The sequence below is a fragment of the Carettochelys insculpta genome, chromosome 10, assembly GCF_033958435.1.
Source record: "Carettochelys insculpta isolate YL-2023 chromosome 10, ASM3395843v1, whole genome shotgun sequence".
NCBI lineage: Eukaryota > Metazoa > Chordata > Testudines > Carettochelyidae > Carettochelys > Carettochelys insculpta.
Genome location: NC_134146.1, coordinates 46,818,978 through 46,843,126, shown reverse-complemented (window position 1 = coordinate 46,843,126; position 24,149 = coordinate 46,818,978). Strand labels below are relative to the sequence as shown.

General features: G+C 44.0%; 1 protein-coding gene across 1 annotated transcript; it reads left to right on the top strand.

Annotated features, from left to right (window-relative positions):
• Positions 1-873: 873 nt before the first annotated feature.
• LOC142018709 (cytochrome P450 2J5-like) lies at positions 874-22,617 on the top strand. Its single transcript, XM_075004699.1, has 9 exons — positions 874-1,044; positions 3,256-3,418; positions 4,011-4,160; positions 9,745-9,905; positions 17,784-17,960; positions 18,775-18,916; positions 19,693-19,880; positions 20,648-20,789; positions 22,439-22,617. Exons 1-9 carry the CDS (start codon positions 874-876, stop codon positions 22,615-22,617), a joined length of 1,473 nt encoding a protein of 490 aa, XP_074860800.1.
• The last annotated feature ends 1,532 nt before the right edge of the window (positions 22,618-24,149 follow it).

The window sequence follows — 24,149 nt, the reverse complement described above, 5'->3', positions numbered from 1 at the left end:
TCCGCTGGGAAAGAGTGGGGAAAGATGCTAGGTTTGAAACACTGTCCCCAGCAAAGCCAACAGGAGTAGGATTTCACCCCACAAAATGCAGAGCCATCAGTGTTTTTAAATATTTGAACTGTGCATTTCCCCTACTCGGAGCCAATTATCTCTTGCAGTATTACACTTTTGCACTGTGCTGGTGTGCCCAGTAACAGGCCATCCCAGTAAAGAGAATCATGTTATAGTCTTACATTCACAAGCCCCCTTCAAAGTGGCTTCAGTTTAATATAAAATATATATTTTATCTTCAAACTAATTTTGTTATATAATTAGTTACATTATCTAGTTTTGGTTTGTTTGGTTGTTTTACTAAATAAGGTACTAACTACCTTTATACAGAATCTTGTGGATAATTCCCCCTTCTTTCTGTAATTACAGCAATCACTTCTTAGGAAAACATGATAAAATAATATATCCCTAGCTGTTTCGAAGGAATTTTAGCTGGTGGGAACAAAGAGAAGTGTCAGTGCTATCAGAGTCCTGATGCCAGTGGATCACAGTTTCAGAGCCAGTAGCACGTAGCCCCAGGATCCATCCTAAATCGAAGAGTTTCTCATTGAAAAGAGAGAGAGGTCACACTGGGAGATCATAGAACAGGGTGGGTGTGGTTTGCTAACTGGACTGGCTCGCATATTTCAAAGTTTACTAAAAACACCTTAGTTTGGCAAGTGTAGAATTTATCAAAGAGAGAATCAATAACCGGAAAAGGCAAATGCTCGCAGCAAAGAACCAGAACCTAGCAGAACGTGAGCCAGCATACGCAGCTCCAGAACAATTTTCAGAAAGATACTGCCCCGGACAGAAAAAAAATGGATAAAGCAGCGCAGTGAGATGTCAGGGATAACTGAAGTTATTGTTATTCTGATTGTGTTTCTCCTGATTGTGCAGTTTCTAAAGTTGCAATGGACACGTAGCCGGTTTCCACCTGGACCAACTCCCCTACCCGTTATTGGGAACCTACTGCTGCTGGACTTCAAACTCGACCGAGAGAATCTTGTTAAGGTATTAACTTTTGCAGAATTCTGTACTTAACTAAAGTTGACAGGCTTGAAATTATTCTGAAGAATTTAAAATTTGTACTGCACAGGATTTACCTAATCAATCACAGGGCATTCTCCAACCTGTCTTAATTAAGCATTACTGGCAAAAGAATAATTACTTTTGATTACTGTTTGTTTTATTTGCTTTTGCTGGTCTGTCTAAGAACATCCAAATATCTATATTATAAACCACAGACTTTATCATCACAGTCCACTCTGTGAACAGCAATGAAAGCCTGATCCAAGATCCACTGATATCAATGGAGGTCTTTTCATTGCCTTCGTTGGATTTTAGATCAGGCCCGGTGGCTTCCAAAGTGGTTCTAAGACAATGCAGATACATTGTTTTGTCAGAGGATGAACCACTCATCCCTTCTCTAGCATTATTTACTGACTACGAGTGGCACTGGGTAGTAGATATGGAAAACTCAGCCTCCTTCTAAAAACAACTCATCACACTGATGGCTTGGATTCACTCTTTGAGATAGGTACTGTGAGTGTCTCATTCTGTGACTTTTCTTGCAAGCAGCACTGTAACTATCTCTAAACTCTAAGAACTTTATCTCCATACCATGGGTAATTGTACACCCTAAAACAAAACAAAATTTCACAATAATCCAGACTATCAGTTTTAAGATGGAGCAGGAAAAACTGTATTCCTGTTTTGAAGTGTCATTCTCTTGAGAAAGTGTAAATAACAATGGTAAAAAAAAAATCACTTCAAATTCCTTTATAGGAGAAAAAGTGTGCCCTGAGAAAAGGCAATAAGAAGATAAGAAAAATCACAGAGAAGCAGTAAAAAGAAAAAACAAAAATGTAAAGTGCAGAACTACTTCTCTGCCTCCATTGACACTAACGGACGCAAACACATACAACTGTGAGGCCGAAGACAAAGCTGAGTTGTCAGCAGGAAGGAATAAGCCTGCAACCTTACTGGCTAAGGCCATGTGCTCTACTACATGAGTTAAAAGCCAGCTGATCCCCAGCTAAGGGTACAAAGCAGAGATTTCACTCTCCCTTGTCAGTGGTCTCAGGGCCTTTGGGGTTACACAAGAATTTGCAATAAATGAAAAGAAAAAGAAAAAACAAATACAAGAGAGTTCCCCCAAAATAATGAGTGTATCTGCTCTTTTTCCACTCTTAAGTTTGAGCTGATGAATCATTTTAATAGAACTCTTTGGTTCTCTTTTTGTAGCATTTTCCCTCCTGTTATAATACTCAGTATCCATGTTGCATAAGATGGAGTAGGACAGGCCTTCCATACCCAAAGTGTGTTAAAATAGGGTTGTCAGGTGTCCAATATTGAACCGGACAGTTCGGTCTTTGGGCTCTCTGTCCAGTTAAAAAAAAATCAAATACGGGACATGTAAATGTCCAGTATTTTAATATTATTATAAGTTCTCAGCCAGTGGAGGGGCAGGGCATTTCTGAACATGCATGGCTCTGCCCCTGGCCTCACCATATATTGCCCCTGCCCCCATCCTGCCTTCAGTGCTGCTTCTGATTGGAGAAAGGGCTCTTGGTCTCATCCCTCGCTCTTCCGGGATTGGCGTCGGGCATCTTCACCACGAGCTTCCTTTGGCGACTAGTGGTGTGGCACCCTTGAGCCCACTTCCCACGCAGGAAGACTGGCGTGGGCAGGATGCCTCTCTCTTCCTGGCCCCTCAATGGAACTCTGATTGGTTGCCAACTGCTGCATCCCCGCCCCATCCCACTGGGCTCTGTGATTGGGCAGCAGGCACTCGGGCGATAGGGTGAAATAGCGGGTGTGGAAGAACCAGAGACAAAGTTGTAGCACATGCAGAGTCCGAGCTTGTGAATCTGTCGTGTGACTCTCTGCCGCTGGCCGCCACCGCTCTGTCTTAAGTATTGGAAATCCCTCGCTGGCTCGTTCCCATCCCAGCTGAGGGAGGGGCTGGCTGCTTGCCAACTCCATCCCAAAGAAAAAACCTTGTTTTTGTAACCCCCTCCCTTTCCCCAGCGGCTGGTGTCCAGTATCTTGTGAAGGACATCTGGGAACCCTATAGGAGGCTACATTCTGTTGTAAACTCCAACCCAGCTCTGTCAGAGGCAAATGGTTTTATAGCCACAGTTATAGAAAACATCCAAAAACCTTTTAACAGATCTGCCGCTTGATTTCTATTTTTCTGACTGACGGTGTTCAACTCTCCAGCTCACCAACCTCTATGGCAAAATCTATACAGTGTGGATGGGACACACTCCCATGGTGATATTGAATGGATTCCAAGCTATAAAAGATGGTCTCATATCCCATTCAGAAGAGCTCTCCGGACGGCCTCTTTCCCCCTTCTATAGGGATTTGATGGGTGAAAAAGGTAAAAGACATTACTCTTTCACAAGGAATAATATTGACGTATACAGGTGGCATTCCAAGGAAGAGAGTTCTTCCTGGAACCATCTTGCCACGTGGTACTTATGCAGCTGGATAGCAAGGCACCATGAAGAACTGGAAGAGTAACAAATTAAAAACAGACCAGAAAACCCAAATCCCATATTATTTACTCACTTAACACACCACTGCCCATGCCTCTTTTCATTCTGTAGGGTTCAGAGAAAGATTTGCCTGAGATGTTGGCCTTAATTTGACTTAGTTTGAAAGACACGTCTCCACATACAACACCCCTTCACAAGCTATATCTGTTTAAAGGCTTGCTCACAGAATTAAGCACTTCTGACACACCAGTATTTAATCCTCTCCAAAAGCTGTCGCCATGGAGTTTTCAGTGATGCCATTATGTAGTTATCCTAATGGCAATAGAAACCTAAATAACAAATCCCAGCTCCAAATCTATGAAGTATGTTGTTATTTCCTCTTACTAGAAAAATGCATCTGAATTTAAATTTATCTTCTGATATAAAAGGGTTTCCTTCCTAGCAAGAGCAGAACAGTATTTCTATGGCCCTCAGGTGTTTTCCTGACAAGCGGTCACACCTGGAAACAGCAGCGGCGCTTTGTTATGTCATATCTAAGGAGCCTGGAACTGGGTAAGAGAATCCTGGAACACCAAATACAAGAGGAGGCCAGACACCTGGTGGAGGCCTTTGCGAATGAGAAAGGTAAATTATGTGAAAGATTGAAACTTGGAGCTGTTCCCTTTCTATGTGACAGGCAGTGGGAGTAAGAACGGGACTAAGGTCTGTGCTTGAAGGACGTACAGGTGGTCCCTCGTGTGGATGGGATTATTATGGGTTTCTTAAGTGTCTCAGTGAACAAAGCACTTTCCGAGAGTGCTCAGGCGAGTATTGTGACAAAGTCAGTCTTGTACCTGGGCTTCTGGCCTTGATTCAGTCCACTGGTCCCACTTATGGGCCCAGTTGCCTTTGCTGGGGGGAGGGGTGGCCTGGGGGGAACCTGGCGCCCTTCCACCCGTGCCAAGTTCCAGCCCAGGGACCCTGTGCGGCTGCTAGTGGGAAGGGCTGACTCCCTTAGCACAGCAGCTCTTCTCCCCGGGACACTTCCCAGCCAATTCCCCCGGTACCCTCTCCAGGCTGCAGCAGTCGTGAGTCCCCCCGCGCATGATCTGCTGAAGCTCCTCACTCTCCCTCTATGGTTTCTGGTGTTCCCGAGCCTCTCCTCTGCTCCTCTCACACTACTCTGGTCTCCACTCGCCTCTCACACTTTCTCCCCGCCCTTCCCACTGTGAAGGGCTTTTAAAGGCCTCATGACACCAGTCATGGAGTCAGCTGGCCCTGGTTAGGCTGACCCCTCTCTTGCCCCGCCACCTGTGATTGCTCTGCTGGTGTTCTGCAGGCCCTTCTGCTTGTCTGGGCTCCCTCTGAGTGGGCCTCCGCCCCGGCCCTGCCACGCTACTCAGATTGACGTTTAACATTTGTTTAAAATAAATACACCAAAGCCGGTTCTTATTTCTCCTTATTGATAGGGAACAAGCCCGATCTTCGAGTTATCTAACACTTTCCATTATACAAGATTCCTGTGAGCGCTAACAACTCCACTGCTTTGAAATTCATCCAGGAGTGGGCCCTCAGGCTGGAGTCACACTGAGAAGCAGATTCACTCTCCTCACAGGTGCCCCATGGCAGAGGCATTCTCCCTCTCTGTTTCCTCCTGCCCCGGGATAGAGCAGTGTCCCAGAGCGCCCTTCTCAGACAAATGTCCTCCCCCTCTTGCTACAACTCTCTAGCTGAGCCACTGGGCTTCCGTTCCCTCCTCTGAGATGCCTAGGTCTGTCCCTAGAAATTTTGGAGCCACTCTGCAGGGGCCTGGTCCCTCCATAGGGGAAGGAGAGTTGCACTCAGGAGCACAGGGGTGGGAGCCATGGGGTACAGGCTCAGAGCTATGGGAGGCAGCAGAGGTCAGTCCTGTCCCCACACTCATTGGGGCAGTGGGAAGTGGAGCAACCCAAACCCAGCCTGCTTGGACCCTCTGGTTCCCAGCCAGGTTGCTTGGGGAGGAACTTTGGGAAAGGGGTGGGCCATCCCCTGCATTTGCTAGTGGCAGGAAGTGAAGCGACACAGCTAGGAACCAGGTGAGCAGAGGGGGCTGAGACCACTGGCAAGTGCAGGGCCATGTCATTCAGGGGAGGGGATTTTGGGGAAACAGTAGAGTGTGGGCAGCTGGAGGATTCTAGGCCTCGCACACCCTCAGGGATGGTCCTGTTGAGCACCGCATATGGGTGGCCAACTGCGGAATGGGGCTGACTGCAGAGCACACAGCTTCCTAAGACATCATAAAACTTGGGGAAATTTAGTGCCCCAAATTTCACAGCACCCTATGCAGTTGCAGTTTACCTATTGGTAGGCAGGGCATTGGTGTGCCTCCAAGTCTAGAACCCTCCCACGCTGTGGCTAATGGTACTTCGGGGGAACCCAGGCCTTCCCACTAATCTGGTCCTGGCCCAGAGACTCTGTAGCTAGCAGCTGTCTGCTGGGTCCATTCATTCAAGTTCTGCTGTTGTTCTGATTCCCTGGCCCGCTTCTTCACAGCCCTGTGCCCTCTTCACCTTTCTCTCAGGGCTTTGTCCAAAACAGAGTCCCAGAACCCCACTCAGGGCTCCTACTTGTTCTCTTAAGTATCTGGCAGTGCCACCCTGTCCAGGGTTCTCCAGCTCTGACAGCCAGCCACACCCTCCAGGCTCCTACAGTGCTAGTGAAGAACTGGCTAGCTATCTGACCCAGCAGCTCCCTATATACTAGCTTGCTGAACCCTGATTGGCTGTTTCTCACACAGCTGCACCAGGGAGGCAGGACTTCTCCTCTACCGTTCGGTTCTAGGGCAGCATTGAGACAAGGTCACAACGCCACCAACAGGGGGCTTGGGGCCTAGCCCAGCTTATCACACGTGTCTTTCCCTTTTCCAATGAAATTTTTTTCAGGTCTGGATGAAAAATAGACCACTCAAAGTCCCTATCTCACTTCCCTCCCTTGTGTTCTTCTGTAACAGTGTGGCAGAATGCCAGGAGAATAATAACTGAACATAAATATTCTAAGAAGTCAGGTCCACACCACCACAGCAGCAGCACCCCAGAGTAGATGGGGAATGCCTAATTATTCCTGTAGCTCTAAGAGCAGCACTTGCTGCAGCAGTGCCTGTTTCAGGATACAAACCCTGATGATATACTGGAGGAAGGGGTGAGGTTGTTAATGGTACACAAGAGAGAGCTTACTTTTTCCTTTTCCTTCAGAACCGCTCCTCAGGGATTAGACACAGAAAGCCACATTAAAATTAGAATAATTTAGGTTGCAAAATCAAGTGCATGAAAAATAGAAAATACCAGAACTGAGGTAGCTGTTGCAACCTGAATTTGCCCGTAAGTTCAAATTCATTATGATGGTATTTAATTTCCTAATCATGCAGATACACATAGGCCTCTACAAGCTTTATTCACTCTGCATGCATAAGATAACAACATTTAAAGATTGCCAGGGCAATCTTTAATCTCGCATTGGCTAACTTTGACTGCTTTTCTTTGCTACATAAAGAGAATTACTGTACTGCAATTATGTGGTAGGCAAAAGCAATTGAGACTAAAGCCGTGTGTGTGTGTGAGAGAGAGAGAGAGAGAGAGACATTTTAAATTTTAATGCTTGCTCTGGAAATTTGAATACTTGGAAATAATCCAGTAAGGCTCCAATCCAACACCCACTGTAATTAATCAGCTTTTCTCTTTTTTCACTGGATGCTGGATCAGGCCCTAAGAGAGGAGTGTTGTAACAATCTTTTTTGTGATCTCAAAATCAAAAAGCAGTCATATAAAAAGTGGAAATTAGGAGAAATTACAAAGGATGAATATAAGCAAACAATGCATGCATGCAGGGGCAAGATTAGAAAGGCAAAGGCACAAAATGAGCTCAAACTAGAGACATAAAAGGTAACAAGAAGTCATTCTATAAATATATTGGAAGCAAGAGGAAGATCAAGGACAGGGTAGGTCCACGGCTTAGCGAGGAGGGAGAAACAATATCATGAAACTTGGAAATGGCAGAGGTGATTAATGGCTTCTTTGCTTTGGTCTTCACCAAGAAGTCTGATGCAGAAATGCCTAGCATGGTGAATAGTAGTGGGAACGGGGTAGGTTTAGAGGATAAAATTAAAAAAGAACAAGTTAAAAACTACCTGGAAAAAATAGATGTCTGCAAATCATCAGAGCCTGATAAAACACATCCTAGAACACTCAAAAAGCTAATAGAGGAGGTATTGGAACCTTTAGCTATCATATTTGAGAAGTCCTGGAAGTCGAGAGAGATTCCAGAAGACTGGAAAGGGGCAAATATAGTGCCCATCTATAAATAGGGAAAAAAACAACCCAGGAAACTACAGACCAGTCAGTTTAACTTCTGTGCCAGGAAAGATAATGGAACATGGAATTAAGGATTTCATCTGCAAACATCTGGAAGAAAATAAGGTGATAAGTAAGAGTCAGCATTGATTTGTGAAGATCAAATCATGCCAGACCAATATGATAGCTTTCTTTGACAGGATAACAAGTCTTGTAAATAGGGAAGAAGTCGTGGATATGGTATACCCAGACTTTAGTTTGGCATTTGATATGGTGTCACAGAATCTCATCAATAAACTAGGCAAATACAACTTAGATGGGGCCACTATAAGGTGTGTGCATAACTGGCTGGATAACCATTCTCAGAGAGTAGTTTTTAATGGTTTGCAGTCATGCTGGAAGGGCATAACAAGTGGAGTTCCACAGGGGTCTGTTTTGGGACTGGTTCTATTCAATATCTTCACCAGCAGTTTAGGTATTGGCATAGAGAGTACGCTCGTCAGTTTGCAGATGATAGCAAGTTGGGAGGGGTTGCAACTGCTTTGGAGGATTAGGTCAGAATTCAGAATGGTCTGGACAAACTGGAGAGATGGTCTGAGGTAAAGGAGGAGTTCTGCAGAGAGGGATTTAGGGATCACAGTGGATCACAAGCTAAATATGAGTCAACAGTGTGATGCTGTTGCAAAAAACCAAACATCATTCTGGGATGTATTAACAGGAGCATTGAGAGCAAGACACAGAAAGTCATTCTTCCACTCTACTCTGCACTCATTAGGCCTCGGTTGGAGTATTGTGTCCAGTTCTGGACACCACATTTCAAGAAAGATGTGGAGAAATTGGAGAAGGTCCAGAGAAGAGCAACGAGAATGATTAAAGGTCTAGAGAACATGAGCCATGAGGGAAAACTGAAAGAACTGGGCTTGTTTAGTTTAGGAAAGAGAAGACAGAGGAGACAAGATAGCAGTTTTCAAGTACCTAAAAGAGGGTCACAAGGAGGAGGGAGAAAAATTGTTCTCTTTGGCCCCTGAAGATAGGACAAGGAGCAATGGGCTTAAACTGCAGCACGGGAGGTTTAGGTTGGACATTAGGCAAAACTTCCTAATTGTCAGGGTGGTAGAACACTGGACTACATTGCCTAGGGAGGCTGTGGAATCTCCTTCACTGGAGATAATTAATAGCTGGTTAGACAGACATCTATGGGCTAGACAGTGCTCGATCCTGCCGTGAGCGCAGGCAACTGGACTCAATGATCTCTCAAGATCCTTCCAGTCTAGTGTTCTGTGATTTTATGATTCATTTTACAAATGTACTTTTGAACCATGGGAAAGGTTTGAGCTTAACTGTGCTTGTCTCTGGAAAAAAAAAATCTTAAAACTTTAAAACTGCACCCGAGTGCTTGAAGTGATGTGTCACTTCAAAACTTGGAACAAACTAAAACTTTGGCAGCAAAAAGAAGAAATTAGAGCTCCTGCCAAGAAACATGAGAACCTACTCTCCTATTTCAATCCATGGCACTCAAGGGAGCAAAACAGCAGTAACTCCACACAAAACACGCCACAGAGCAAAGGGGGAAATGTAGACGCAAGGTTTGTTTTCCGCAAAACAAATATTCAGTAGCATCCTTCCATAGTTAAGGATGAGTAACTAATACATTTTAAGGATCTCTTCAAAAATACCTTATTCTAAAAAAACCTGAAGGAAGTCCTCACCAGGTTCTCGTTCCTCTGTTAAGCGCACATTAAATAACATTTACTCTTCTGTAAAATGCCTCGCGTATCTAAAAGTAGTCCAGTCTCCTTTATATTGTACAACTCTAGAACTACTGTACAAATTCTTTCATGCCTCTAATGAACTCTCCGCACTACAGGGCGTTCAGTGGTTCTCATTAACACTTGTATTTGCAGGGAAATCCTTCAACCCCCATACTCACATTGTCCATGCTACTGGAAATGTGATTTACTCTGTGATTTTTGGTCATCGTTTCTCCAGCGAGGATGACTCTTTTAACCGGCTCATCAAAGCCATCTCTTTCGTGATCTACTTTCAAGGCACTATCTGGGGCAGGGTGAGCATTCAGTTATTCCGGTTCTTATCACTGTGTACTTTACCTGTGCTTCACCACAAAAAACAGAGGAGGTAATGATTATTGCAGAGTTACTATATATGCATAGTACAGAGCTGAACATCTGATACAGGACATAATTTCAAAAAAAAAAAAATGATGCAAGAATTTTGCTTCTGAAGCAATAAATATCCACTTCATACATCTCCGGGCACATTTATAGGACACAGTCAGTAAATCATGTGGCCCAAGACTTGAGTTATTAATATAAACAATTAATTCTCTTGGCAGCCAATTTCCAAATTATTTAATGTGTTTCAATACCAAGAAATGTTTACATAAACTTGAATAGTAACAGAGAGGAAGCCGTGCTAGTCTATACACTATCAAAACAAAAAGCAGTCAAGTAGCACTTTAAAGACTAGCAAAATAGTTTATTAGGTGAGCTTTCGTGGGACAGACCCACTTCTTCAGACCATAGCCAGACCAGAACAGACTCAGTATTTAAGGCACAGAGAACCAAAAACAGTAAGCAAGGAGGACAAATCAGAAAAAGATAATCAAGGTGAGCAAATCAGAGAGTGGAGGGGTGGGGGGGAAGGTCAAGAATTAGGACTGAGCCAGGTATGCAGACGAGCCCCTATAGTGACTCAGAAAGTTCCCATCACGATTTAAACCATGTGTTAATGTGCTAAATTTGAATATAAAAGCCAGCTCGGCTGTTTCCCTTTCCAGGACGGTGCGATAATTCTTCTTCAGTAACACACATGCCTTGAGGTCATTGACAGAATGCCCCATTCCATTAAAATGTTGACTAACTGGTTTGTGGATCTGGAGTGTTTTGATGTCTGTTTTGTGCCCCTTGACCCTTTGTCTAAGGGAGTTAGAAGTCTGTCCAATATACAAAGCATCTGGGCATTGTTGGCACATGATGGCATATATGATGTTAGTAGAGGAGCATGAGAAAGTGCCCGTGATTCTGTGAGTAACCTGGTTAGGTCCAGTGATGGTATTTCCAGAAAAGATATGTGGACAAAGCTGGCAGCGGGCTTTGTTGCAGGGAAAGGTTCCAGGACTGGTATTCCTGGGGTATAGACTGTGGCTGTTAGTGAGGATCCTCATGAGGTTGGGAAGTTGTCTGTAGGAGAGAACAGGCATGTCACCCAGGGCCTTCTGGAGTGTCGCATCCTGATTAAGGATAGGTTGTAGGTCTTTAATAATTCGTTGCAGTGGTCTGAGTTGGGGGCTGTAGGTGATGACCAGTGGTGTTTTGTTCTTGGCTTTTTTGGGCCGATCTTGGAGTAGCTGGTCTCTGGGTATTCGTCTGGCCCTGTCGATTTGTTTTTTTATTTCTCCTGGTGGGTAATTCAGGTTTATGAATATTTGGTAAAGTTCTTGTAGTTTTTGGTGTCTGTCAGTTAGATCAGAGCAAATGTGATTGTACCTAAGAGCTTGACTGTAAGCAATGGATCTAGTCACTTGTGCAGGATGGAAACTAGAAGGGTGTAGATAAGTATAGCGATCAGTAGGTTTTCGGTACAGTGTGGTAGTGATCAGGCCATCCTTGATTAGTACTGTAGTGTCCAGAAAATGTATCTTTTGCATGTTGTAATCGACGCATAAGTTGATGATGGGGTGTAGATTGTTAAAGTCTCTGTGGAATTCTTCTAGAGCCTCTGTACCATGGGTCCAAATCATAAAGATGTCATCAATGTATCTTAAGTAGAGGAGTGGTAATAGGGGACGAGAGCTGAGGAATCGTTGTTCCAGGTCAGCCATAAATATATTAGCATATTGTGGGGCCATGTGGGTGCCCACAGCAGTTCCACTAATCTGGAGGTATAAATTGTCCCCAAAACAAAAATGATTGGGTGTGAGAGCAAAGTTACAGAGGTCAGACACCAGATTGGCTGTGGTGGCATCAGGGATGGTATTCCTGATTGCTTGTAATCCATCTTTATGTGGAATATTAGTGTACAGAGCCTCTACATCCATTGTGGCAAGGATGGCGTTATCAGGAACTTTTCCGATGTTTTGTAATTTCCTCAGGAAGTTGGTGGTATCTCGCATATAGCTGGGAGCGTTGGTGGCATAGGGTTTGAGGAGGGAGTCCACGTAACTGGATAATCCGGTGGTAAGGGTGCCAATACCTGAAATGATAGGGCGTCCAGGGTTTCCAGGTTTGTGGATTTTGGGAAGTAAATAGAATAATCCAGACTGTGGCTCAGATGGTGTGTCTGAGTGAATGAGGTCCCGAGTAGCAGCAGGGAGTTCCTTCAGTAGTTGTTGTAATTTCCTTTGGAATTCCAAAGTGGGATCAGCAGAGAGAGGTCTGTAAAATGTGGTGTTGGAGAGTTGTCTGGCTGCCTCCTGTTCATAGTCTGACTTATTCAGGATGACAACAGCACCCCCTTTGTCAGCTGGTTTGATTATGATGTCTGGGTTATTTTTGAGACTCTGGACAGCATGGCGTTCAGCATAGTTAAGGTTGTGTCTCATTTGGCATTGTTTGTGCATAATGTCAGCCTGAGCACGGTTGCGGAAGCACTGTACATAGAAGTCCAGACTTTCACTACGATCCTCGGGGGAGTCCACATAGAGGAGTTCTTCTTTTGTTGGTGGGGGGGGGGTCGAGAGAGTCAGACTGTTGTTCATAGGTGTGCTGGAAAAATTCCTTTAGATGGAGGCGGCAAAAGAAGGCTTCAAGGTCAACATAGAATTGTATTAAGTTCGTGGAGGAGGCAGGGCAGAAGGAAAGACCCCGGGACACATTTCCTGGACACTACAGTACTAATCAAGGATGGCCTGATCAGTACCACACTGTACCAAAAACCTACTGATCGCTGTACTTATCTACACCCTTCTAGTTTCCATCCTGCACAAGTGACTAGATCCATTGTTTACAGTCAAGCTTTTAGGTACAATCGCATTTGCTCTGATCTAACTGACAGACACCAAAAACTACAAGAACTTTACCAAATATTCATAAACCTGAATTACCCACCAGGAGAAATAAAAAAACAAATCGACAGGGCCAGACGAATACCCAGAGACCAGCTACTCCAAGATCGGCCCAAAAAAGCCAAGAACAAAACACCACTGGTCATCACCTACAGCCCCCAACTCAGACCACTGCAACGAATTATTAAAGACCTACAACCTATCCTTAATCAGGATGCGACACTCCAGAAGGCCCTGGGTGACATGCCTGTTCTCTCCTACAGACAACTTCCCAACCTCATGAGGATCCTCACTAACAGCCACAGTCTATACCCCAGGAATACCAGTCCTGGAACCTTTCCCTGCAACAAAGCCCGCTGCCAGCTTTGTCCACATATCTTCTCTGGAAATACCATCACTGGACCTAACCAGGTTACTCACAGAATCACGGGCACTTTCTCATGCTCCTCTACTAACATCATATATGCCATCATGTGCCAACAATGCCCAGATGCTTTGTATATTGGACAGACTTCTAACTCCCTTAGACAAAGGGTCAAGGGGCACAAAACAGACATCAAAACACTCCAGATCCACAAACCAGTTAGTCAACATTTTAATGGAATGGGGCATTCTGTCAATGACCTCAAGGCATGTGTGTTACTGAAGAAAAATTATCGCACCGTCCTGGAAAGGGAAACAGCCGAGCTGGCTTTTATATTCAAATTTGGCACATTAACACATGGTTTAAATCGTGATGGGAACTTTCTGAGTCACTATAGGGGCTCGTCTGCATACCTGGCTCAGTCCTAATTCTTGACCTTCCCCCCCACCCCTCCACTCTCTGATTTGCTCACCTTGATTATCTTTTTCTGATTTGTTCTCCTTGCTTACTGTTTTTGGTTCTCTGTGCCTTAAATACTGAGTCTGTTCTGGTCTGGCTATGGTCTGAAGAAGTGGGTCTGTCCCACGAAAGCTCACCTAATAAACTATTTTGCTAGTCTTTAAAGTGCTACTTGACTGCTTTTTGTTTACATAAACTTGTGTGTCGTGAACCAGATTTGTAAATGCTAGTGCTAAACCTAACACTCAGTCTTGCTGTGATTAGTATGTACTTGGAAACTGAGACATAAAAATACAGTTTAAAAAATCCAGAACTTTGAAGCCCTGTCATTTAGAGTATATGTCTGAGCTGTCTTGCTCAGATCTGATCTACAAACCCTAAATGCATGTTCTATACCAGTGCTTAGCAAGCTTTATCATTATGGCACACTTCAGCACTCGTTATAATTTCACAGCACATCCAGTCTCCTCACCCCAGAGCCAGGCCCCCCTAGCCCCCTGCTCTAATCCAATCCCCCTCCCCTCTTCCAGAACCAGTCACCCCCAGTTCCCCACTATAACCCAATCTCTCACCTCTCCCACAGAGACAGGCACACCCAGCCTCCCCCCCGCAACTGACTCGATACCAGTGACTTGGGCCAAAATAAAACTGATGTGGTTCAACAAGGAGAAGTATAGAGTCTTACACCTGGGGCGGAAGAATCCAAAACATCGTTTTTAGGCTGGGGACCAACTGGCTAAGAATCAGTACAGAGAAAAGGGACCTAGAGGTTATGGTGGACAAAAGGCTGGATATGAGTAAAGCGTGTGCTCTTATAGCCAAGAGGGATAATGGCATACTAGGGTGCATTAGGAGGAGCATTTTGAGCAGATCTAGAAAACTGGCTGCTCCCTTCTATTTGGCACTGGTGACGCTACATCTTAAATACTGTGTCCAGTTTTGGACCCCCCAGTATAAAAAGGATGTGGATGTGCTGGAGCAGGTTGAGTGGAGGGCAACAAAAATGATTAAGGGGCTGGAGCACATGACCAATGAGGAGAAGCTGAGGGATTTGGGATTGTTTAGTTTACAGAAGAGAAGACTTAGGGGTGATTTAATAGCAGCCTTCAACTTCCTGAAGGGGAGCTCTAAAGAGGAGGGTGAGAAACTGTTCTCAGTGGTGTCAGATGGCAGAACAAGGAGCAATGGTCTGAAGTTAAAGAGGGAGAGGTGTAGGTTGGATATTGGGAAAAACTACTTCACCAGGCGGGTGGTGAAGCACTGGAATGCGTTGCCTAGAGAGGTGGTGGATTCTCCATCCCTTGAGGTTTTTAAGTCCCAGCTTGACAAGCTCCTGGCTGGGATGACTTAGTGGGGGTTGATCCTGCTTGAAGCAGGGGACTGGACTAGATGACCTCCTGAGGTCCCTTCCAGCCCTATGATTCTATGACTCACCAGAGCCGCTGCTGCCACCCTGCCCAAGCCACCACCACTGCCGCATGCTTCCCCCACCAAGCAGCGGGGCACATGCACACAGCAGCCGACTACACTCCCGGCACTCGGCTCTGAGGCACTCCAAGCACTGCTTCGAAGCACATCAGTCCATCACAACACGCCAGTTCTACACCACATTCTCTCTCAGAATTTAGGGTTCACCATGGACTTGTCTAAAATCTTAACCAACCTGCATGAATATTCTGTATGGATAGTGCTTTTTCCATCTCTTTTTAAAGCCAGAAGGAGCCATCACATCTTCTAGTCTGACCTCCTGTATAACACAGCCCAGAGAATTTCATCACCACTAACGCCCATTTTTAAACATATCTGAAGTTTATCTGGCCTGGTTGTCTTTCTGGCATGCTAGTGTTCTCAGGCAGTATTTTTGGGTTTCTTGTGGCCTTCAAGTACAGGTCCCTCAGTAATTAAAACAAATATAAGTGGATTCAGTGGCAGCGGAAGTTGCTCTGTTTGCACCCCTACAGGTTGAAATCTTCTCCTCTACCAAAGAAGAAACAGCACATGCAACATAAAAGGAAGCATCCTACAAATGACTTCCTAACAGTGCATCTCATTTCTGTGTTGAAGGGAGTATATCTAGGAGGTCACCCTTCATACCCACTCAGCCCACGTTCTCTTTAGTGAGAAAGTTATGACAATCAGGATGACAATCGTCAACATGATTTTATATTACAGTAGGGTCCCAACATTTGTGAGGGTTCTGTGTTGAAAACCCTCACAAATGCTGAATTTCACGAATACAGCAGCCATTCCTGCCTGGAGCCCTGGCTGCTGGCACTCCTGCCCAGGGCCCTGGGGAAGCAGCAGCTGTCGGCACTCCTGCCCGGGGCCCTGGGGAAGCGGCGGCTGCTGCTGGTACTCCCTGCCCAAGGCCCCGGGGAAGCGGTGGCTGCTGGTGCTCCATGCCCAAGGCCCTGTGGGAAGCGGCCGCTGGCGAATAATTGAATTCGCAAACCTTAAGTTCACAATGTTGAGACCCTACTGTATAAGCACTATACGTGCTCCCTCAAAACATGGGATACTACCACTAGCTCATTAAGGAGAGGCTAGGTCACTGAGCAGCTGTTACCTCTCTGCAACTTCTGGTCAACAGTCTCCATGGCCTGGGCTCATGGTGTCGAGGGCAAAAATTGAATTTAACTCGGTTTTATAAATTTGATTTTGAGTTTCTTCACTTCAGTTGGATTTGTGCTGCCACACTACAGTAGCCAGACACTGACTGTTGCAGCAGTGCATTGTGGGAGCCTATCCCACAGTTCTGTCAGCCTCGCCTTCTACACCCTTTCCCCGAGCTTTGCTACATCCCCACAGCTGGCAGTGCTCACCCTGCTGCCTGGTTCCTGGGTCCCCACAGCTTGGGGGAGCTGGGAAACTGAGCTGCGCTGCTGTGCCTGGTTCATGGGAGGGAGGTGCAGCAGTGAACCAGGTGCTGTGCTGGTCAGTTTCCTGGCTCCTGCAAGTGTCGGGGAGCCAGGTGCAGCATTGCTGTGAGTTTTCCAGCTCCCCATCACTTGCAGGAGCCGGGAAACTGACAAAGGCTGCTGCAGGAACCGGGAGCCAGGTGCAACAGCACCCATCAGCCTCTGGAGGCCAGTGAATTTGATCCAAAGACATGGAGCTTCCATGCTAGCCTTCATTCGAGTGGTTAAATTTGAACTTGATGCTACACCACCTGGTTCCAATGATATTATGCTATCAATATTAGTGCTCCCTAAATCAAGCCAATGATATTTACAGTGAAGACAGTCACTTGGTACAATCGAGCTAACTGCCTTAAATTTGAGTTTACCTCATAGTGTAGACATAGCGTATGGGTCTGTCTACACTGCAATAAAACAGCCAAAGCTGGCCCCTGCCAGCTGACTCTGGCTACAGGGCTATCATATTGCAGTGTAGATATTTGGTTTGGAGCCTGAGCGTTAACACCCTAACACCCGACAAGGGTGGAGGACCCAGAGTCCAGTCTCCAGCCTGAAACCCCAATACCTGAACTGCAATTTCACAGCTCTGCAGCCTGAGCCTAGTGAGCTGAAATTAGCTGAGTCTGGCCAGCTCAGGTGTTTCACTGCAATGTACACACAACTTTAAAATGGGCCAATGCCCCAGGACAAAGCCTGTGGTTAGCAATTGTGCTCCTCTGGCACAAAGAAACACACAACATCAGGAGGTGATCCAAAACAGTGGATTAACTGCCCCTGGCACTCAGAGGCACAAAAGAACTCACAACTTTCCATACCTTAAGCAAGATACATTTCTTTAACCTTGCCATGTCTTACCTAAACCCACAGAGCAACAAATATATGTATGTAAAAATCACCCGAGAACAAACAACATGACAAGTGGGCAGACACATTGTTTAACGAACACTGCAGAGCACTCTGCTACCATGACTGAGCAGAATGTAATATATATAGAACAAAATATCAGTTTAGCCCAGAGTAGAACTGACCACTTAGAGGAGAGATTAAAGACTTTATATTCCTGCTAGAATTATATCCCCTTCATGACTTGGCTTAAGTTTTCATAACACCTTAAACTCACTCAGGTTCACTTGATTTTATCAAAGAACTCACATCACTTCCCCAATGTTTTTCTCGTAGTTGTATGATGCTTTCCCCTGGCTTATGCATTATCTCCCAGGACCTCACCAGGAAGTGTTTTTGTACAATGATTTTATGCATGATTTAGTTAGAAATGAGATCCGAAGTCACGAGGAAAGATGGAAGGCAGATGATCCACAGGATCTCACTGACTTTTACCTGGTCCAGATAGCAAAAGTAAGTGCCCATGTTTTGTATAATACTAGCTTCTTATTAGCCTCACTGTCTGCTGCAAAGAAACGTATCTGAAGGACTGCTAAATAATTCTATAGATTGGTATCTCAAATCTTCCTTTAACTGGGGACTTGAGAGGAGTTTTTGGTTCCCCCTCCCCATTTGTTGGATATTTCATGAGAAGTTCACATCAAGCATTACTGTAACAGAGACAGCTGCCTCCTATGTGCCCCATTTTGGTGACAGATGGTGCTCCATTACCCAGCCTCAGTTTGTGAAAGCCTCTCGGTTTGTCAATCAACTCAAGAGGGTTTTACAAGTCTAACAATAGCATTTCTTCAGGATAGTTTTAAAAACACAAAGTTCCAAAACAAACACAAAAGCCGAGGGCCTCTATTCACTCAGGTGTTTTCTCTTCTTCTGTCCACTGGAGAAGATGCAAAGCCTGGCCCCCTCCTGGGTCTCCCCACAAAAGGGAAACAAAAACTTCCAGAGGAATCTTTCACCCAACCCCAACTGCCTTCCTCAGAAACCACTGCAGAGACCCTTCCTTGTAGTTTCATGCTGTAGCCACCACCCATTTGGCTATCCACAGGCCTCTGCTATTCTACTGCCTTAGAGGTACGGTTTAGTAACATGTCTGCCTGTCTAATGACCTGATTCATTCTCTCAAGCAAGTGAGGCAAATTAGCTATGTCACAAGTGGGCTCTGTCCCTTTAAAAGGGCAAACCAATCCGTGAAAACTACGTTAATTACTACATGGTCAACTGTGTATTTGTAGAACCTTCTTTCGAATCTTATGCATGTCACCCACAGACTAAAGAGGACCCCACCTCCACCTTTAATGAAGAAAACATGGTTCAGACTCTGGTTGATCTTCTGCTGGGAGGGACAGAAACCACAACTGTCACTCTGTGCTGGGCTCTCCTCTATATGCTGCAATACCCAGATGTCCAAGGTGTGTGAATGCGCCTCAAAGGGACAAACATTAAAGTTTGCACATTGTTACTAAACAAATATTAGCTCAGCTTAACAATGTGCTGTAAACCAAGTGACCTACCAACAATGAACATCAGCGCTCAGCTGTTAATATCTAAAAGCAGCTCAAAAAGGAGAATTTAATCTATGAAATATCATGAAAAGAAATGGGAATGTGCTACTTCCCCTCTGGCTGCCTGAAATGCAACACCACTATATGTTTATATAGGCTTATCGGTCTCTCCCCATCCTAAGACAGTAAAGAGAGGAGATAGCAAGCTTCAGGGCAATTTCACAAGTAAAGCAAGCGTATTTTCTCTAGTACTTTCCTTGTTGCCCAAGTGGAAACAGCGAACAGAACTTAAAATCATATGTAATCTGACATGTATTTATAACTTCCCTGACAAAAGATGAATCTGTCAAAGTCCCTCATGTCATCCACTTCTGGAGATGAGAACATTCAGGCACTTCTATAGAAATTACTTGGAAATACTTGAGAAATAGCCTTGAGCTCTGGGGACTCTCTCTCACTCACTCATGATCAACTTCAAACCAATGTCAGGATCAAACCATAGTCCAAAGCATCTCACAACAATATATACTTATTTTATAAAATTATGAAATGCATATATCCAGGCAAGGGGGACACAGCACATTAACACGGCTTAGTAGAGATGGGTATATAGAAAAAAAAATCAGAGTAAGGGATGAAAAAATATTCATTAGTTAGAAGTAAAATGAAGTATTTCTTTGCAGAGAAAGTCCAGAAGGAGCTAGAGACTGTTCTTCAACCTTCACAACTGATCCACTATGAGGATCGGCAGAAACTGCCTTACACAAATGCTGTGATTCATGAGACTTTGCGTTACAGCAACATCACTTCTGTGGGGGCCCCTCGGCAGTGTATGAAGGATACAACGGTGCTGGGGTTTCCCATTGAAAAGGTACGATGGTACACCTCATGTCTGGGGAGAAGGCCACATTCAAAATAAATCCAAATTATAGTCTTGCAATAACTGGGAGGATGGTGGTGTTACCACAGTGATGGAGTGAAAGGAGAAAGCCAAAATGCAGTTGTAACCATGTTGAATTTAAGATTGCAGCTGAGCATCCATGAAGAAATGTCAGAACAGCTGTCTATGCTAGATACCTGAATGGAGAATAACTCAAAGCAGTCGCTATAGAGGGTATATTTTGTAAGTGTGGAGGTGGTGGGGGAGAAGGGAACTGTAACTGAAGAGGTACATGGAGTTACACTTATTGTATGATAGGGAAGAAAAAAGCATGCAATTCTTGTGAAAGGAGTAAGAGATTACGAGAGAGCAACGAAGGGGGTAAATAGGGTGAAAGAGATACAGACATAGGATAGGATCAGGTTCCTGGGACAACTAGAAGGATTAGAGGAGATCATATGAGAAACCTCTGTGTTAGTGACTGAGGAGAAAAAGAGACTGTGATAAAAGGAAAGAAGACAGAGAGGTCACATAAAATCTTGTCAATTTGTAACAGCAGGTCTGAGGACAGTGCTATCAGATGTAACCTTGGTGAACCAAACTGATAAGCAGACAAATGAGGCTAAACAGTCTATTAGCCGCAAGTGGCTGTACAAGGACAACGCTGATCTACCCAAAGTGGGAATCCTGTTTTCTATACTTGGCTGACAAAAATTAATTCACAATTAGTAGACAATTAAGTTTTACTTCTTTTTCAGGGCACAATTATACTGCCAAACTTACACTCTGTTGTATTCGAGTCTGAACACTGGGAGACCCCATGGAAGTTTAACCCAAATCACTTTCTCAATTCAGATGGCAACTTTGTAAACAATGAAGCATTCTTACCTTTTTCAGCAGGTAATGCATTGACTTCTAATTCTGCCTGGTTTATGCATCTTGGGGTAAAAACTAAGGAAATTACCGTTCCAAAAGGTGAAAATATGCATGATGCATGACACACAGGTAACATTATTTTACTAATACTGCAAACTGCAGGGATTTAGGTCAGGCAGTCTCATGTAAAAGGAAAAAAAAAAATGCACACGGCTAGCATTTCACACCCACACATTATCAAATTGAAGATGCTAAGGAAGTGGGTCTGTCCCACAAAAGCTCATCATCACCTAATAAATTATTTTGTTAGTCTTTAATGTGCTATGTGACTGCAGGTTTGTTTCATTAGAAATACAGACTAACATGGCTACCTCGCTGTTACAAACAAGGGAGAAATCTATCTACTTAGGTACAGTAGAGTCTCGATATTCAATGATTCATGAGCGGCCAGAGCGGCTGCTTCCCCGGGGCTCTGGGCAGGGAGTGCTGGCAGACGCCACTTCCCCTGGAGCTCTGGGCAGGGAACACCAGCAGCTGCCACTTCCCCCGGACCCCAGGCACAAGCGCCAGCAGCTGGATGCCATATTTGCGAAATTCAACATTTGCAAGGGTTCCTGACCCAGAACCCTCACAAATGTTGAGACCCTACTGTACTTACATAGCCCATTTCTATAGCAACTCAACACTTCACAATCTTTCATGCATTTTTCCTCACACAACCCCTGTGAGGTAGGGAACCATGATCCTCATTTTCAGATTGGAAGCTGAGTAACTTAGACACTACATGACATGCAGGAAATATGCTATGGAGAACAAAGCAACTTGGGTTTGCCCAAGGCCTAGATAAATATCAATTAGTGGACAATTCTTCCTCTCCAGTAGCTACAGAAAACCAGAACTCTAATATCTTCAGTGGAACTGCACTAGGTAGACCATCCACCAAAATCAGATTCTTTATACAGCAACAGTACAGGCACATGGCATATGATTGATTAGACAGACAAGGAAACATACAACAAGGACAAAGCAATGAAGCAGTTGACCAAAAATTAACCCCGCATGTTAGATTCTCGGTCAACTAGGTCTGGGAGAAAAGGCAGCATAAAGCAGCAGACAGGTCACAGTAATTGGAGATTTAACTGGAAAAATTAATAAATAAAAAATACCGACACAGCAATCAGCCAGCCTGACAAAATCTTGACTGGGCAGCAGCAATATAAAAAAGAATTGAGGGGTCAATGCAGATGACAGATTAACTGTGAATTTACTTTGTTGTGCTGTGGCAATAAGAGCAAACACTACCCTGGGAGGCATAGACAGCAGTTGGATTAAACAGAGTGAACCTAATTTTCAAAAGTGGCTGCTGACACTGAGCAGATCTTGCAATCTCAAACATGTGCAAAAAGGCAATAGAGGCAATCGCTTACAATTCAGGCATGGCAAGGCTGGGTTTTTGGTTTACATCCCCAGCTCGAAGCACAGACACACCCAAGGCCACATGTTTTTAGCATTTCTTAACTAAAGAAAAGTATATAGATTATTTCACTCTGAGGTAGATCCACACTATAGAAGCTATGAGACTCAGTGGAATTTTGTTTGGAAATTCACTTTTCTATGACTCATTCTGTGCAATCATTTTTAGGAGTAATTCACTGTTCTTGTTCCCTCTGCAGGTCATCGGATGTGTCTAGGGGAACATATGGCAAAAATTGAGCTCTTCATCTTCTTTGCCAACCTGCTGCGGGCTTTCACATTCCAGCTTCCAGAAGGAGTAAAGGAAATCAATCTGGACTACATTTTAGGGGCTGTCTTGCAGCCACATCCATATAAGCTCCTTGCTGTTCCACGCTAGTCTGAAATGAACCACAGAGAGGAAGTAATTCTTTTCGAAATATCCATCCTGTACTACTTCTTATTAGTCCTATTTGATATTTCAGCATCATGACAATGGATTCAGATGTTTTTATTTAGGAACACAGATCTGCAAAATTTTAACTCTTAAAAAATAAATCCATTTGCCAAAAATCAAGAGATCTGCAGTGTTCACTTGTGTACACAAACACCTATTGGAAAGAGGTATCTAAATTATTTCTACACAATAGAGACACTGATGAATTAGCTGTAGTATTTTAGAAAAAAATCTGCATCATCATGCAAAACTTAAAAAAAAACTTACTAGAGATGGCTGCTCAATGTACTAACAATGTTAAAGTACAATATATGATTCTGGGAGCAAGACACAAGTAGTAATTTTTCCGCTCTACTCTGCACTAATTAGGCCTCAGTTGGAGTACTGTGTCCTATTCTGGAAAGATGTGAAGAAATTGGAGAGGATCCAGAGAAAAGCAATTAAAATGATTAAAAACCTAGAAAATATGACCTATGAGAAAAGACAAAGAATTGGGTTTGGTTAGTTTGGAAAAGAGAAGGCTGAGAGGGGAAAGGATAGTAGCTTTCAAGCACCTAAAAGGGTCTTACAAGGAGGAGGGAGAAGAACCATTCTCCTTAGCCTCTGAGGATAGGACAAGAAGCAATGGGCTTAAATTGCAGCAAGGGAGGTGGTTAAGTACTGGAATAAATTGCCTAGGATGGTTGGAGAATCTCCACCATTGGAGATATTTAAGAACAGATTGACTAAATATCTAACAGGAGTTATGTTGGTGCTTGGTCCTGCCATGAGGGCACGGGAGTGGGCTTGATGACCTCTTGAGGTCCTTTCCACCTCTAGTATTTATGATTCTATATTACATGTGAGTCAAAAAGAGTAGACAATGAAATGGCATTATATGAACTGATGATCCAGTTGTACCAATGATGCACAATTGTCCAGATGCAATAAGGCTGCATTATTTTAACTGAACTTCAGTGTGTACCACTCACTCCTCTTTATTCACAAAACCTCTCTTCTTTTCTTCAACGTTAATTTCACATGTTTTTATCCAAAGGCTATCAATGCACTCTGGGCTTGTTTCCTTTTACGCTCTCTCTCTGGGAGGACTGTTCGCAATAGAAAAGGTAATTATGTGCATGTCTGCAATGTTAGTCTTCTCAATTCCTCTTAAAAGTCACTGCTCTTTTGATGCTCCCTTTGGATTTGGCAATGTAACATGTCACTTTTGTGTCACAGCTTCCTTTAAGTATGCCTTCTTCCTATGAGTTCCTTGTTAAATGCTTATTGTCTCTTAAAAGCTGCTTATTATATCAATCATGGAATCTTTTGGAACCAAATATTTTTTCTTATAAATCTCCCATTTTCTCTTACAACTATCTTTTTAGTAGTAAAACATCGTTCTTCTATTGGTTACTTTAAATAAGAGCACTGAACTGTTGAAAACTGAAGAAATTATTTCAAAATTACCACCATTTCTTTGGGACACCTATAAA